This window comes from Rousettus aegyptiacus, unplaced genomic scaffold, assembly GCF_014176215.1.
Source record: "Rousettus aegyptiacus isolate mRouAeg1 unplaced genomic scaffold, mRouAeg1.p scaffold_m13_p_14, whole genome shotgun sequence".
In the NCBI taxonomy this organism is placed as follows: domain Eukaryota; kingdom Metazoa; phylum Chordata; class Mammalia; order Chiroptera; family Pteropodidae; genus Rousettus; species Rousettus aegyptiacus.
Window position 1 is genome coordinate 3,083,136 of NW_023416289.1, and position 15,649 is coordinate 3,098,784.

At 59.0% G+C, this 15,649-nt stretch overlaps 1 protein-coding gene across 9 annotated transcripts in view; it reads right to left on the minus strand.

Annotated features, from left to right (window-relative positions):
- The window catches only part of ZNF423 (zinc finger protein 423), a 262,390-nt gene that overhangs the window by 170,304 nt on the left and 76,437 nt on the right, over nt 1–15,649 (minus strand). For all 9 annotated transcript variants that reach the window (XM_036231242.1, XM_036231243.1, XM_016147610.2 and 6 more), the window contains one exon: nt 5,130–5,330. In XM_036231242.1, the coding sequence (XP_036087135.1) occupies nt 5,130–5,330 (201 nt within the window). The remainder of the gene's footprint in view (nt 1–5,129; nt 5,331–15,649) is intronic.

Here is a 15,649-nt window from a genome sequence, read left to right on the forward strand (position 1 = left end):
GCTGAACAAACCAGCTGTAATTAACTTTCCACCCGGCTTTTTACACAGCAGCATTTCACCTTCGCCAGAAAAGGAGGGTCTGCCTCTCCGGAGGGGCTGGGGACTCGCGCCTTGGTCCCGGCCTCGGGAAGGCGGGGCAGCCGAGGGCTGAGCCGCAAAATTAACCCACAGGGAGCGCTTTTTTTTTTTTTCCTTCTGTTGCTATTGAAACAAATTCCCCTCCTCTTATTTTTTTAACTCGAGCATTCAAAAGCACTGTGTCGGTCTGGAGTTTAGTTCGAAACTGCTCACTGCCTTAATCTACACGGAGAACGCAGCTCTTAGCTCAAGTTCTGTGACCACGGGCGAGGTCCCCTACCTCCCTGAGCCTGTCTCCTGATGTGTAAAACGGGGCGGAACGGTGAAAACAGGGCTTCCTGCTGGGACCGCCGCGAAGACAGGCGAGGGCGCTCCTCCGGCCGACGAGCACGTGTTAAGCAGCACCGTGTGCCGCGTGCTGGGCCAGGACACAGCCGGGAACGAACGGGCCCGGCCCCGTCCTCCCGGAGGCCGGCCGCGGTGGGGACATGCGCGTGCGGCCGGACGCACCATAGAATCATCGCGGGCCCGACGTGCGCTGCGGGCGGTGCGGGGGCCGCGGAGGGAGCAGAGGCCGCGCTGCGGGGCGCGTCCCACGGGGGCCTCACGGCCAGAGCGCCAGCCCTGCAGCCGCGGGGAAGCCCCCGGAGGGGCAGCGACCCGGGTGCTTCGGGGCGGCCCCTCTGTGCCCAGCAAGGAGCCCGGCCTGACGCGGCGATGGTCCCGGAGGCCGTTTCTGTTGGATGCAGCAAGTGCCCGGAAGCCACGGTTAGACAGAGACCCCCGCCTGCTTCTCCCTTCCTGGAACGAAAACCCAAATCGTGCCGGCCGTGCCTTCCGCGGAGGGGCCGGGACCTCCACAAAGTCCTGAGGACCCGCCACGTGTCCGGCCTGGCGCACCGCACACCCCTGCCACGGGAGCCTCGCTCGGCGAGTCGGGCCTCGACGCGGCAGGAACACAGACCCGGCAGCCTGAGGTCCTCGGGCAGCCGGCCTCGTCACTTTGGGACGACATGGCGGTCAGTCGAAATCACGGCGTATCCTTAAGGGGTACTATCTGCACCAGAAAGCGGTGAAACCTTCCGTCTGAACCCAGCCTGGGGGGCCGCGGTGACCTGCTTCGGTGACCGTGTAAAGAGTTTGAACCAGCCCCTTCCCGTCCCTGCCTACCTGGGGGCCCAGGGAGCTCCCGGAGACACTTCCTGAAGCAGCCGCGCGAGGTCCCTCTGGGCCCTCAAAGATGATGCGAAACCCCCCCACCCCCCGCCACTGTTTCTAGGGCCCCGAAGTGCTTCGCACATGGCGTCGCTGTGACCTTCGGCTTACTGCCGGTTCCGACGTCGCACGAGTCGGCGGGGCCTGAACTAACGGGGACTTCGTATCATCAGCGCAGAAAGCCACCAAGGGCTCTGGCTCCCTGCTCACTCGGTGCCCACGAACGATGCTCCCGCAGGGGCAGATAAGCCCCTCCCACCACTCGGGTCAGCCTTTCCCTACCCTGGTGCAAAAAAAAACCCTCATCTACCAGCACATTGGTCGAAATCGTGTACTTTTATAGTCTGGACCGGCACCAGCCACCCGAGCTCCATCCACTTGAAAACACTGCTGTTTAAAAGGAGGGTTCCAGAAACGGCTCAGTAACAGGGGCCGAATGCAGAACGGCAAGCTCGGTGCCCACGGCTCGGAGCAGGTGAACACACCTGGCATCCTGCGGGCGGGGGAGGGGACCCAAGAGAAACGGGGCGGCGGTCAGGGACCGGGGATCCGCCGAGCGGGCTGGATCTTTGCTTGTTTCATCTCGCGTCCTAACGACGCGGCGTTTGACGCCTTGTGGGTTTAGGGTGGTTTCTCCCCAGGCAGAATGAGAGACCGTGAGAGAGAGAGACGGGGGGGGTGGTGAGGAGCGGGGGTGAACGGGACGCGAGCGGGTGCCCAAGTTCTTGAGTCCCGGCTTCGACGACCTCTCCTGCGCCTGGCATTGCCACTCCCGCTGAGGGACAATGGCGAGGCGCCTTCCCACGCTCCAGGACCTCTGGAAAAGGCGGTTTTTCGATGCTGGGTCCCAGTGCCACGTGGGGGCGGGGGTGGGGGCCTTCACTACGAATGCCATCACTGCCATTCCGGCAGGAAGCTCCCCATGCCACGGTGGGCATCCCCCACCTCAGAGCATCTCCGATCTCACACTTCCTCTCCCCGATTCTGACGGAACAAGGCACTGCCTCCCCCCACACACACCCCGTAAAGGCCACAGAAAAGGCCCAGCAGTCACTCGGCTGGACAGCTTTAAAGAAGAACCACACCCAAGATCACCCCACAAACAGCCCCTACCCCCGCTCCACGCAGCCTCTTCCCGACATGCCAACCGCCGGGAAGGCTGACCTCTGCGGGACACACCTGTCACCTTCTGCGGGGTGTCGTTCCAGAAGCAGAGAGCAGGACTGACAGGTGTCCCTGCCCTCGGAGCCCAAATTCTCCACCGTGGGGAGGACCCCGCCTTGCCCCCGAACAGGACCCCTTTGTCCCCTCGCAGACATCTGCTGGGCGCCCAAGCCCGCGGCTGGCCTCGTGGACCACGGCCCTTTCTGAAACGGTTCCCACTGGGCTGTCCGCCCTGCTCTCCAGAGTGTACGCTCCATGAGGGCAGCGAGGCCCACCTGCGTCTGTCACGGGACGACCGACGAGCAGCCAGCCCCCGGCCCGGGGGGACCTGCTATGGCATTTGTGTGTTCGTTCCAAACTCTTGAAGCAGAAACCGATTTTCAAACGTCTTATGCTAAAGCCCAGCACACAAAACAGACTGTTTAAGCTGAATGGCTCGACCGGAGTGGGCGTCACAGGCCCCCTCAGTCACATGGGCCCCGATACCCGCCCGACAGCCCAGGGACACCTCTGGGGACAGGTCTGAAAACCGCCGCATGACCGGAGGGCGTGGGCGCTCCCTAGGCGGGGACCGTGTAGAATACCACACACGCGCTTCTGGGTGGTGTGTCCTGTCACTGGGTGGTCCCCGGAACACGTGACCCAGGGAAAGGAGCTCTTCCCTGTCGAGGAGGCTCCCCCAGACCAGGTCACGCCTTTACTGGGCGGTAGTGAATTCCTCGGGACGCCATGAGGCGAGGTCGTCTCCCACGCTCTTTCTAGGAAGAGCTGGCTTCTTCCAATGCTCCAGGGTTTGGGGGTACCCCTGGCTCCCACATCCCCATGGAGGTCATTAGTGGGGCCCTATCAGGAAGCGCGCAGGAGTACAGCTGGGTACCACCAGCAGCGGCAAGGACAGCTACGCACCTGCAAACAGAGCGGCCACGACGTCGGCCGGCGTCTGAGGCCGCAGAGAGAGGACACTGCCCGAGACGGAAGCGCCGTTAGCTGCCGCTTCTTATGTCCAGCACAGACCCCGACACGCGGCCCCAAAGCCTCACGTTTTCCTTCTCCGCCCAAGAACACCACCGTTCTCAACGGTGCGGTGGGGGACATGAAAGTCTCCCCGTTTGCAAAGAACTGAAGGGAAGGGTAGCTGCGGCAGCATTGGGGGTGGGGGGTCCCCACCCCGAGAGATGCGACTCAGTGAGGGAGTGCCTAGCAAGGGTATTAAGGAGCTCTGTTCTAACAACGGGACGTTCAGGAAACAAAGAGAATGTCTTTTAATGATAAGATCAACTCATTGACTGTTCTACAAGTAAGCGATAATATTTCATTCTCTTATAATTTAGACTCCGTCTCAGTTCTAGGCTAACTGAAGAAATACATCAGCATCTATGATCTTCCCAAGGAGGGCAGAGTCTATAGATTCGGGTCCTGAAGAGGTCTTAGCTCGGCCACCAAATCGCTTTGTGACCTCGTTCAAACAACCACCTTTTCCTCTCGATGCCTCAGTATTCTAAGATTATACGTCAGCCATTGCTTCTACCTCTGGCTGAAATATCACAAATTCCAAATGACTGGGGATCGATTTGCTGAACCCCAAAAAGTCCAAATCTATAAGAGTCTTCTTGGGTACATTTTTTTGGGTACCTGGTCCCTTGAGAGGTTGACAGACACTTGATCTAGCCAGAGCTGTGCAGGTACGGACGTCACTAGAGGAAAAGTCATAGCAATTCGCCAAACACTTGGCTTTCAAACTTCTGAGGTGGTGTGGAAAGTAGGAAAAGTGGGAGCTTTGAGTACCAATCTATTTCCTACCAGCAAATTTTTCCCCCGAACAGGAGACAGGGTCCCCTTTGAAATATGAGTCCGAGATTTTAAATCCTCTTCCCATAAACCAGCATCCAAAGGGCCTCGTTAATAATCACAATGGGGGGACATATCTGGGGACAGCTGTGTTAGGGACACAGATGCTCCAGACTCCCTGCTCAGACCCCACAGCAGCACGGCTGTCACCCCCAAAGAAAGGCTCATGCTCCCATCCCCTGAACCCACCCACCCACATTCCCCAGACACATAGTCACATACAACTCATGAAGCTTTAAACTGCTCCTGCAGAACCATGGCCTTCTCTGAGGCACCAAGGAAACAGAGAGATCACTCCCACAAGCTCCCGGCAGCTCCCTGCCACTCGGAGAAGCAGGAAGCCACGCTCGGAGGTGCAGCCGGGCCCCCGTCAGCTCGGGCTCCTCCTGACCTCCGAAGTCCTCCCCTCCCACCACGAGCCCTGCCTCAGAGCCCCCTCCTTCCTCGTGCAGCCTTCCACGCGCTTCCGCTGCTTAACTCGGCGCTAACGACCTCTTAATTGCTGCGTTTCCGAAAGGGCTTCCGGAAATCCAGACCGCAGGCCCACCCACTCACCATGGCCCACGTAGTAGTAGCACGAAGTACGGTTTGGGGGAGTGAGGAGGGGGCGCCTCCACCTAATTCCTGCCTGCCGGAAAGCCGTTGCCTTTTGTTTTTAATCTTATTTGAAAGAAAGATACAGGGTACCCAAGACACCACAATAAAACGACATTAACTGTAAAATTACATTATTAATTCTTTAATCTCACTCGAGGCTTCAAGCTGTTGCTATGTCCAATTATCCGTATAACCACCTGTCAGAATCCCGGCGCTATCAGCATTACCTCCAGGACAGCGGTGGGCCCGGTGGTCTGTCAGGTCTGCCAGAGACTCGAAGTCCTGCTGACAGTGGTCGCAGGTGTAAATTGAGTCATCCTCCATGTCTTCATCGTCCTCATTTCTCTCCTCTTGACTTGTCACGCTGTTCCTATCTTCCAGGACACGGCTGCTTTTCTGATCACACCCAGACTCTCCTTCTAGGCCTCCTGCCAACAGGAAGAATACAGTCCATGTCAGCGGACGGGATCTTGGGGAAGGGTTTTTAAAGGATCGCCCGGCATTTATTAAGTTACATTTAATTACTTTACCTCCCAGGGCCCATTATTATTCTTGACACCTCTCGGTATATTAATATATGGGGGGGGAGGGGTTGTAGCATGTGGTGCCGTAATTCTCAACTAGATTCTTTCATTCTTGGTGCAAATCTTCTATGGGGATTTCCTGTCATCTTTCCCCTGTGCACGGAGGATGGGGGCTGTGACCCATCAGGGAGGTGAAAATACCTTTGCGTTTTGTCTCCTAAAAGCCCAGTTCTCTTACGCACCCCTCCACAGCCCCCGTCGGCTGTTCCGAATGCACCTAAACTTTTTGTTTCACCCAGAGCCTTGCAATTTAGACCTGGGAGATCTCGCAGGCCTCGAAATGTGACGTTGGCTCAGATCTTTACAAAAATGTCCTGATTCTGGAATCCAAGAAGCACGCATGTGTGCAAAACCACAAATAGTCAAATCGCAAGCTTAACATGCGCCTGAGCCCTGACATGTACCCCAGAATCAGCCTAGAAGGTGGAACCAGCTTTGGAACCACTCGACCCGTCTCTTCCAAATAAAATACCTACTCCCTGCTTATCGCTGTGTAGACAGGTGCTAGTCTGCACAGAAAAGCGAGTTAATGACCTGGTAACGATGCCTTGCATCTGTGGAATGTTCTATACTTTTTCAAAGCCACAGTTACTTCTGTGTAGACTCGTTTCACAGTTTCGCACACCCTGTAGCTGAAAGCAGTCGTGTGGTCCCGCCCCCACCCTCAGACAGGTTCAGCTCCGTTATTCCCATTTCACAGGGAAGGCACCTGGCATCCAGCCAGGGGGATACAACTGTCCCCAGAACCCTACAGGACATCCTGACTCCTGCTAGTGCATCGCCCTGCAAGGCTGGGGGACGTGGGGCACGGCCTTGGTCTGGGAGAATCACAGGACACAGCAAGAACTTGTCAATCGAAATGCAAAAAAGGCGTGGTAAATATAACACACAGAATATATCAGTAATCCCAAAAAACGTCAGTGGATTAAACCTGCCGGTTAAAATACAGAGACTCCAGCTAGAATTAAAGAGAGAAATCGCCACTACGCGCAAAGACATCAACGCACACATATATGCATACGCAAAGGCGTGTCTACACGCATGTTTGCACACATGTGTGTCGCACTAACCCTGCAGATTCAGAAAAAAAGCCTTAGCACACAACCTTTAAGTCCCCAAGGGCTGGTCACCCAAGCAAGAAGCAAAGAATGTTTATATGATTAGAGGGGGAAGCCACAGTCCTATAAATATTTCAACTTAGAAACAATGTTATAAGAGGCTCTATTTCTCCCATCTGCACTTGCAAGCACAGGACACCAAGAACCTGCAAACACAAATCAGCTCCACGGAGAGGCAGCGGCCGCCTTCCGCATGACTCCGCATGACGCGCCACTTGGCTCCTCCGAGCGGAGGCAGTGAAAATCAATGTTTCCATTTATGGCCCATCGAAACATCTCTCTTCTTACCAATTAAGGGATGTACAATTTTTAGGTTATCGGAATGAGCCAGCTCCCCACCATACAGACACCCATTCGAAGCCAGGCAGGCAGCGCATTTATCTTGGGCAATCTGATCGGCCGCCACGGTGACGGCAAGAAAGAGAAAGACAAGAAAGCCGAGAAACGGGAAACATCGTTCAGAGCCTCCAGCGCTACGAGTCGTCACAGAACCACGGTGACGCGGCCGAGCGTCAGCTCTGGAATTCCTAGTTTACCGTCTCTTCCCTTAATAATTAAAAAAAAAAAAAACATTCTGAAGGGAGGAAAAAAAAGCCGTAACTCCGTCATCTACGACACCGACTCCGGATGAGACGTTGCGCTCGGCGCCGGGCTTGTGCTGCTTGCCGCAACACGCGATTTGCGGGCAGATTTAAGGGGCCGCTAGTTTGCTGCTGTTTTTGTTGTTGTTGTTGTTGTTGTCATCGTCGTTGTCGTTGCCATATTTCCTTGGCAGCGCTTTCCATAACAGCTCATCTCACCCGCAACCAGAACTACAAACGTTACAACGCGCTTGATCTCTTTAAAGCTGGTACATCCTGTTGACTCAGGAGATCAATCAGAACGTCAGCTCCCGGGTTTTTATAAGACAAAAAAAAAAAAAACCCACAAAGTCATCCGAGAGTATACATCTGATTTGAGGAACTGTCACCTCCCCTGCCACCGTCTACTTCCGGGGAGGCGAGGTGGCTTCACGGCAAGGGGCAGGAGAGGGGTGGTGGGCACAGGGGGTGACCCCAGCGTCTGGGGTCCCACGCCAGCCAGCCTGATGCCCAGGGAGCCGAAGAGGGAAGCCTTGGTGGCCTGGAGAGGTGTGGGGGATCAGGACCTCCCGGAGGCCCCCCTCCTGCGATGGGTAGTAAGCAGCCGCCCTGACCCCAGCCTCTCCAAGGCCGGTGGGGGGCGGGGAGAGCTCTGGGGACAGACGGATCTGGGGCGCACTCTGTGGAGGCACCTCCTTCCCGCACTCTGAACAACCCCTGGGCAAGCCCCTGGGGACCCAATGAATGGCCCCTCGCTGCTCCTCTGACTCAGGTCTGGCTAGGGAGGTGGCCCTGCCTGTCCAGCACAGGTCCTCAACCAAGGCAGAGCCCAGGGCCCGCCACGAGCCTGGTCTCTGTCCTCGTCCCAAGCGCTGCCTCGTCTTTGTGACCCGGGCCTGAGTTCCAGTTGACCCGTCCACCGCCCCAGGCCCGACGAAGCAGGCAGCAGGCCTCGGAGCATGTCTGTCTCCACGAGGCCCTGGGGTTGGGAAGGACTTCCCGAACAGGCCACCGGCACCCTCCCCCGAACCCGCACCCGATTCTCCTTGGAACGGCCCGGAGCTCCCCAGGGAAGGCCCCAGCCAAACGGTTCTGAGGGCCCTCTGCCCAGGGCCACGCGCGCTGGACCGGACTCAACTGGCACCTTAAACCCAGCCTCACACTCCACCGTGGACAACTCACAGCCTGGGGTTGTCCCGTACACCCCTGCGGCCTTCTGCCCAGGCCTCCACCGAGAGCAGCTGGCATTTATTGAGCTCTTGCTGTATGCCAAGTGCCTTCCGAGCTCGGCCAGCCAGGCGGCCCGATGAGCTGAGCACCGTCGTATCTTCATTTTACAGGCGAGTACACTGGGGCTCGAGGCGGGGACAAAGCTTAAGCGAGGCCACAAGTGGCAGGTTCCAGACCCAGCTGTGTCGCCTCGTCTGCTCTGCTCCACGGTCCCCCACAGCACAGACCCCATGAAAAAATGAGCCGGGTATCGAGGAATCTGTAAACCTTTCCAAAGGCCTGTGCGGGGTCCCCGTCCCAGCCCGAGGGTCAGCAGGGGCTCTGCTGACCCCCGACGTCTCGTCTCCACGGCCACACCGACTTCTTTCGGTCCCCCGAATTATGTGTTTGCTCTGCCAAGGGCTTCGCCCCTGGTTCCCGGAAGGAAGGAAGGCGGCCCACAACTGCGCCCTCCGAGTGGGCCCCCCGCGGACCAGCGCCACGCAGGTCCCAACGCCCGCTCCCCTCGCCGCCCGTGGCCTCGGCGCGCGGGGCACTGGCACTCTTGCGGCTGACCGGCTGACACGCTGCCCCCCCGCGGCAGACTGCCTTTCCAAAGATGCCCCCCGCCCCTGCTCTCGGTGTGACGGCTTACGCCTTCCTGCTCCACAGTCGTCCCCTGGGCTGGAGGGCCTGAGGGACTCCCCTGGCCACTACGATGCACCGGAAGTGACATTCTGGGATATAAGGTACGGTCCTGGGTCTCAGGGTCTCCCGGGACACTACCATCTATGAGAAGCCCCAGCCACAGGGGAGCTCCAGGTGCTCCAGTCGGAGGCCCAGCTGCCGGCAGCCCCGCCACCGCCTGCCTGCACCGCCTCCGCAGGCATCGAAACCACCGGCCAGTGACCTCAGGTCGTCCAGGGCTTGCAGGGAATGTACAGGGGGTGCTGGGGGGGCCGGTGCAGGAGTACGGGGGGCTGACGGAACCAAGCGGGTGCAACGTAAACGCTTATCGAGCAACGGCACCCACAAGAGGCAGAGAGCAGGAGTCACGTTCCGGGGGCCGTCCCGATGACAGAGAAAGAACAGGAAAGAATCACGGACGTGGGCGCCAGCCCGCCTGGGTTCAGATCTGCACGCCCCTGCTCAACAGCTGCGGCCCTTAGGCAAGTCACTCGCCCGCTCCGAGGGAAACGGAATGAAGCTAAATCATTATAACGAGGTCATACAGACCGAGCCCGGTACCCGGCCCACGACCAGACTCGAGGGAACAGTGGCTGCGGTTACCGCCTCGCGGCTGCCGCCATCGTTCGAACATCGTGGCTCGGACGAGACGTGAGGACATGGAGCCACGGGAGAGGTTCCGGCAAGAGGCCTCGGGCTCCTGAGAACGGACTCTGCCTGGGCACCTGCTGCCCTGAGAAGCATAACAACGTCCACGCAGACGAAAAAAAAAAAAAGTCTACCGGAGCAGGACAGGAAGGCCCTGACTTCAGGCCAGGGTCTCGCCATCTTCCGTACTGTCCCCCCTGGGTGAGCTCCAGCTCGCCAACTCCAGGACGCAGTGTGTGACCCGTGCCAGGGGTCTGCCCCCGCCGGCCCTCGCGGGGACGACGCGGACACGTTTACTCTGCGAGGCACAAGCCCGCCTTTCCCGCGCGGCCCCCCGTATGGAGTTGGGGGGGCCTCGCCACCGAACACAGCGTCCAGGGAGGTGTCCGGCATCTCCGAAGGGTTCACCACGGAACGATGATGTTTTTAATAGGAGACTCGTACTCCGCCCTAACAGCCCGCATGTTTCCTACAAACCGTTTCGCTAGCGGCTCGTTTCCAAGAGCCAGAGCAGGAGGACGCTCTTTGGGAACCTGGGTGCTATCGATGCCCAGCGTGACCTCGGCTCGACATTTGGGCCCAGCCTGCCGAGAAGGACGCTCTCGGGGAACACTGCCTCGCACACGCCAGGCCTGGCGGGGTGCAGGATGGGAGGGGCCGGGTCGGGGCTCGGCAAGGGGCCGGGCAACCCGTCAGATGCTCTGCGTGTGCCCCTACACCTGGCCCCAAATTCCGCAAGGCGGCCACTATTTATCTTCAGGTTTAAAATATTTACAGTGTAGGCTGCAGGGTAACATTTAACGCGCAGCCTAAAGGGTCCCTTTGGCAGCGAAGCTGTAGACAAATATTTTAACACATAATTTGCTGTCCAAGTTCTGCTTCTTAAATAAGGAAGCAACTTCCGGATGGCGGAGGGGGGTGCCTGTGGCTCCCCCCGTCAGTGCAGGCGGCTCTGTGGATGGGATTTCACAGCCGCGGTCTGTCCGACCCCGGACGTGGCCCCGGCTGCATCACACAAGCCTTGCTGAGATGCTCCGCCGGCTGATGATACAGCACGGGGTACAGCGACCCCTCTCCACAGGCCTCTGGTTGACCACAAAAAGGACTAGAATCTTCCAGAGAACATCTCTTCAGCTGTCAGGAAGTCTAGAACCTGAGGCTAACATGATTACCAGCAGGGTGGCAGTCCCCTCCCTCAGACCGGACCTTCCAATTCACCTGCATCCTCCACCCCGTGACGGTGACTCCAGGTTGGGAAGGTGTTACCTTAGACCTGCTTCAGAGAGGGCGAAACAGGCTCAGGTGGGGCAGCCGACGCCCACCCCCACTATGCAAATGAGCAGGTGGGCTGGGCGGGGCTGGGGAAGGGGAGGGGTCACATGCCCACCCAAGGGGAGAGCCTGCTCCAACCCTCGGCGTAGGAGTCGCCACACAAAACGCGAGGCCCAGTGGGGAAACGTGAGCTCTTTCGTTTTCTTTTAAGGAAATCCATATTTTTATGTGAAACCTCTGGATTTTTAAAGGTTGACTTCAAGTTTTAAGACAGCAGTGTGGGCGAAACAACAGGCCTCGGCGGGCTGGATCAGCTGGGGGTGGGGGGCCTGTCCACCAAGAGCCACCGGTCCCCCGAGCCCAGGCCTTCTCCTCACTGGGCAGGGAGACCAGATGGACACTGATGACCGTGCCCCTTCCTGAGCTCGGGTCCACGCCTGTGTGGCCTCTGCACTTAGGCGTCTCGGCCTCCTTACCTGGCAAATGGGGGTGACGTCACCTGCTCAGGTAGTGGGAGCTCCCAGGGGGCTGCCTTCCAGGCCCTGGTCGGCAGCACACGCCCCAAAGGTCGGAGCCACATCAGACACAGATGCTCCACATCTTTAGTCAGTTGACAAACATTTCCTGAGCACCTACTATGTGCCGACTGCTGTTCTGGGTACTGCAGACGCAGCAAAAAAATAAAAATAAAAAATAAAAAGCCCAGCTCCTGAACCAGCTGCGGCTGACACCCTGTCCCCCGCAACTTGCCCTTTGTGGGTGCTCCATGAATACCTGCTGAGCAGATGCTGACTCTGCGCTCCTGGGGATCGGGGGTCGGGGGTCAGGGGTCGTTCAAGCACTGAGCCAAAGGCAGAGATGGCCACTTCCTCCAACCCGCTTCCCCGTTTATGATGGGTAAGGAGGGGCAGAGGGAGGGGCAGGGAGGAGCAGAGCAGGAAGCCGGAGGTACAGCAGTCACAAACGCCCCCTCCAGAAAGGGGGACATTCCATTTTTCCAGCGAGTCCACGGTGTCGCGCCTCCAAGCCACCGGTCTTAATAAAACCCATCTCGCCGCGTGCAGCGACGAGGCGCGGTCGGACAAAGCCACCCTGGAACCATGAAAATTGTGCACTGTTACCTCCTCGTGGCCTCCTGAGGCTGTGGCCACTCTGCCCTCTCCTCGCAGTCATGTTTTGTCTGCGACGGCCGCTGGGAAGGAGGAGAAGGAGGCGCGGGGCCGGGGAAGGCAGGGAGGGAGGGGGGCCCGGCGGCGTGGGGAGCTGGATAAATCCAGCTGATCTGTGGCCGGCGCCGTGGCCTCGCACGCCTAATTGCTCGAGGCGAGGATGCTGGGGTGCAAATCACCCCCTGGTAGCAGCAGCAGAAAGAGGAGCCCCATGGGAGGAGGGAAGGGGGCAGGAGAGGGGTGTGTGCCCCAAACACAGGACCAGTGCAGAGGCCGAGCGAGCGTGGCTCGGGGTCAAAGGCGGACGGAGCCTGGAGCCCGGAGCCGGGGCCGCACAGCGGTGCCCTCCCTGGGTGCAGCTGCCCCGACCCTAAATCGAGGCGTGGAGTGGGGGCGTGGAGCGGCAGCGTTAGGCCAGAGGCCCTGGCGGTGCCCATCGAGACAGGGCCGGCCTGAGGTCACCGCCACACTCAGGAGGCGCCTCTGGCTTCAGAGCTGGCTTTCAGTCTCGCCGGAAAACCAGACCGCGGGAAGAAGGTCCCAGCCAGCTCCTCCTCGCCGGCCAGGTCTCGGCCCAGCGACCCTTCACCCCACTGGGGTGGGCGCTCGCTGGGCACCCTTCCTGCCACTCCCATCGCAGTGGTCCTGGTCCTCTCCTTCGCGGGGCGCCCAGTGGCCTCCCGGGCTGGCGAGCAGGCTTCGGGTGGGCACAGCTCTCCCTGCCTTGCCCCCAGCAGTGGAATAGCCCGGTCCTGCCTGCTGGCCCCGATGCGGGGAGAGGAAAGGATTCTGTCCTTGGTCCTGGGAGCCACCCACCCAGGCTCCAGAAGCCAGCTGCCCCCAGTGACCGTCCAACCCAAGGTCTCCCGTCCGGCCCCAAGAGGGCCTGGGAGCCCAGGAGCCCCACTCTCTCCAGCCGCGGCAAACAGGCTGCATAAAGTCTATAAAAATTAACAAGGCGCTGGGCACGGAGACAGCCCGGTGCGCACCAGGTCCCGGGGGAGACCGAAGGAGCAAGGGAGAAGCGGGAGCATGTACGACGGAGTGACTTCCGCCATCTCGCCGCTAGTGAGGGCGAGGGCACCCGGCGGAGGGAGGGGGTGGCCCCAGGACCCGCAGAGCCGCGTGTCCCCCCCGACCCACTTCGCCCAGGTGCTACGGCCTGTCGGCTTTCCACAGATTTCCCTCCGGCCCCCAAGAGGGTGTAGAGTCCCAGAAGCGTTCTGCAAGGCATGCCAGAAGTCTCCAGAAACCACGAGGCCGCGGGCCCACACGACACATTCGAGGGGCCTCAGCAGGCACACGCCGTCCCTCGGGGGCAGGTGCTGGGCCCCGGCTCGCCAGTGGGAGCGAGCCTGCTTGGTGCCTACAGACCTCCTCGACGAGGACCAGAGGCCCGGCCGGCGCTGACCGCAGAGCAAAGGTCAAGTGGGCAGCGCAACGGAAAGTTTGTCCAGACCCACCCCGGGGACCTGCTGCCTGCGCAGAGACGGGCAACGCCCACGTGGTCCACACGCACACCCTGCACACCCCGCCTCCCCACCCCGCCATGCCCCCCCGTCCGTTTCCATCCCATTCCGCGCCCCCGCGGCCCACCCCGGCCCCTGCCCCCACTCAGTCATGCTCCTCCCCCCCGCCCCCCCACCCCGGTCCCCACCCCATCGCCCGCCCCCGGCCCGCCCCCACCCCGTCACTTAACTCGGATTTCAAACTGCTCGCGATGGCCTTCAGTCAACACGAAGCAGAAACCTTTTATTAAATGCTGCTAATTTTTTATTGATCACACTGTGAATCATTTCATTTTCCATTACCACAAACGTCTCCTATTGGGGCTCTGCAATTACGGCTTCTTTATTCGGTCTCTCAAGTAACTTGTCACTTTTAATCAGTTTTCAGTTCCAGTATTGCTCAAAAATTAGAAAGCAGGCTATCTGTGTCATTACCGCTTTTGTTTTAAAAAAAAAAAAAAAATTCCATACAGGAAAGGTTATTATACTTGAAATAAATATACATGAATCAAATGGAATTCCTCCCTGGCTCTAACCGATTTTAGCATTAGCTTTTATAATTTTTTTAGGTTTATTTTCATGGAAAGACTGTTCATAATTATTGCTCGTGCTCTCCCAAAACACTTATGTCACTAAAGTGTGAAATATCTTCTAACACAAAGACAGATCTCTGGGAAGTAATTACAGAAACGCATTCAGGGGCAATAATTCTATATTAGCTGTCAGCGGCAGACATCCTCTGAAAGGCACTTGTGATGAAGGCATTATTTGCGTTGCCACCGAAGGCATGGCGGGCCCGGACTGAAAGGCCGCGTCCGACCAGAAACCCGCGCCTCCTCATCAAGGGTCAAATTAAGTTTAAATCATTACCTCGAAGCCCGGCAACCACGTACCTGACTGTCTATTGTGGGGACGTTTTTGAGACGCACTCGAGCACAACGTGGTCCCCCGTTCCCAGCGTGGCGCAATTACCCCGCGTCTCAAAAGGCTTCTGCCAGGAGCTTGTCACAATAAGGAGAGAGGAGGTGGCAGGGTGTCTATTAAATGCTAACTCGTGTCACCAAACAGAATTCTCAAGAATTATAAATTGCCGAGATGCTTCGCAGCTGACCCCTCGCGTTAAGAGGAGCCCGGACTATCATCAGCAAAGCACAAGGATTTGCATCAAAGGCAGAAAAGGACTCTGCGGGCAGCCCACGGGGAAGCGGCTGAGGGGACGGGGACCCAGTGGACTATCTCCTCACCCCGCGGAAGGTACAAATGGGGTCTGGGCGACCACGCTGCGCCGTCTGGGGCGGGCGCAGCACTAGGGGGGGGAGGAGGGAGAGGCCCACGTTGTTATCTGAGCTTTGTCCCCGACTCTCGGCACGACCGTGGGTCAGTCCACTTGCCTCCAGCCTCTGAGCCTCGGTTTCCCCATCCGTGACAACGTCCTGCTTCGATGCTGTGTTGAGGGTACAAGATGAGTGAGCAGAAACAGAGGGGGGAGGTCGGCCCTGTCCGGGCCGGGCCGGGTCCTTCCACCCGCGAAAGGCCAGGACCGGTTCCGGGAGCTGAGAGGAGCCACCCGGCCCTGGGACCAGGAGGAGGCATGCGGAGGAGAGCAGAGTTGCTTCTCAGGGGATGGGGGGGCGGGGGGCCCCGTGAGCCTTAGTCTCCGCATCTCCTAAAAAGACACACTGACAATCGCCGCCCTGAGCTGTCCTCGTAAATCCAAGAACGAAACGCGAACCTGAGCTGCTTCCGCCAGCTCACTCTTGTGTCCTGAGAGACAGGTGCTTCCTAAGACGGCTCGGGGCAAACAGGAAGAGCGCCACCTCCCCCGAGGGCACGGGCCGCGGCCACCCACCTCCACGGCACCCGCCTTCCATGGGGCCAGCCCTCCCCGCTCTCCCTTCGGGGCTCGCCTGGGGCTGGACCCACCCCTAAGCTCTGAGGACAGACCCACGACCCAGGCCTGGCCAATTAGAG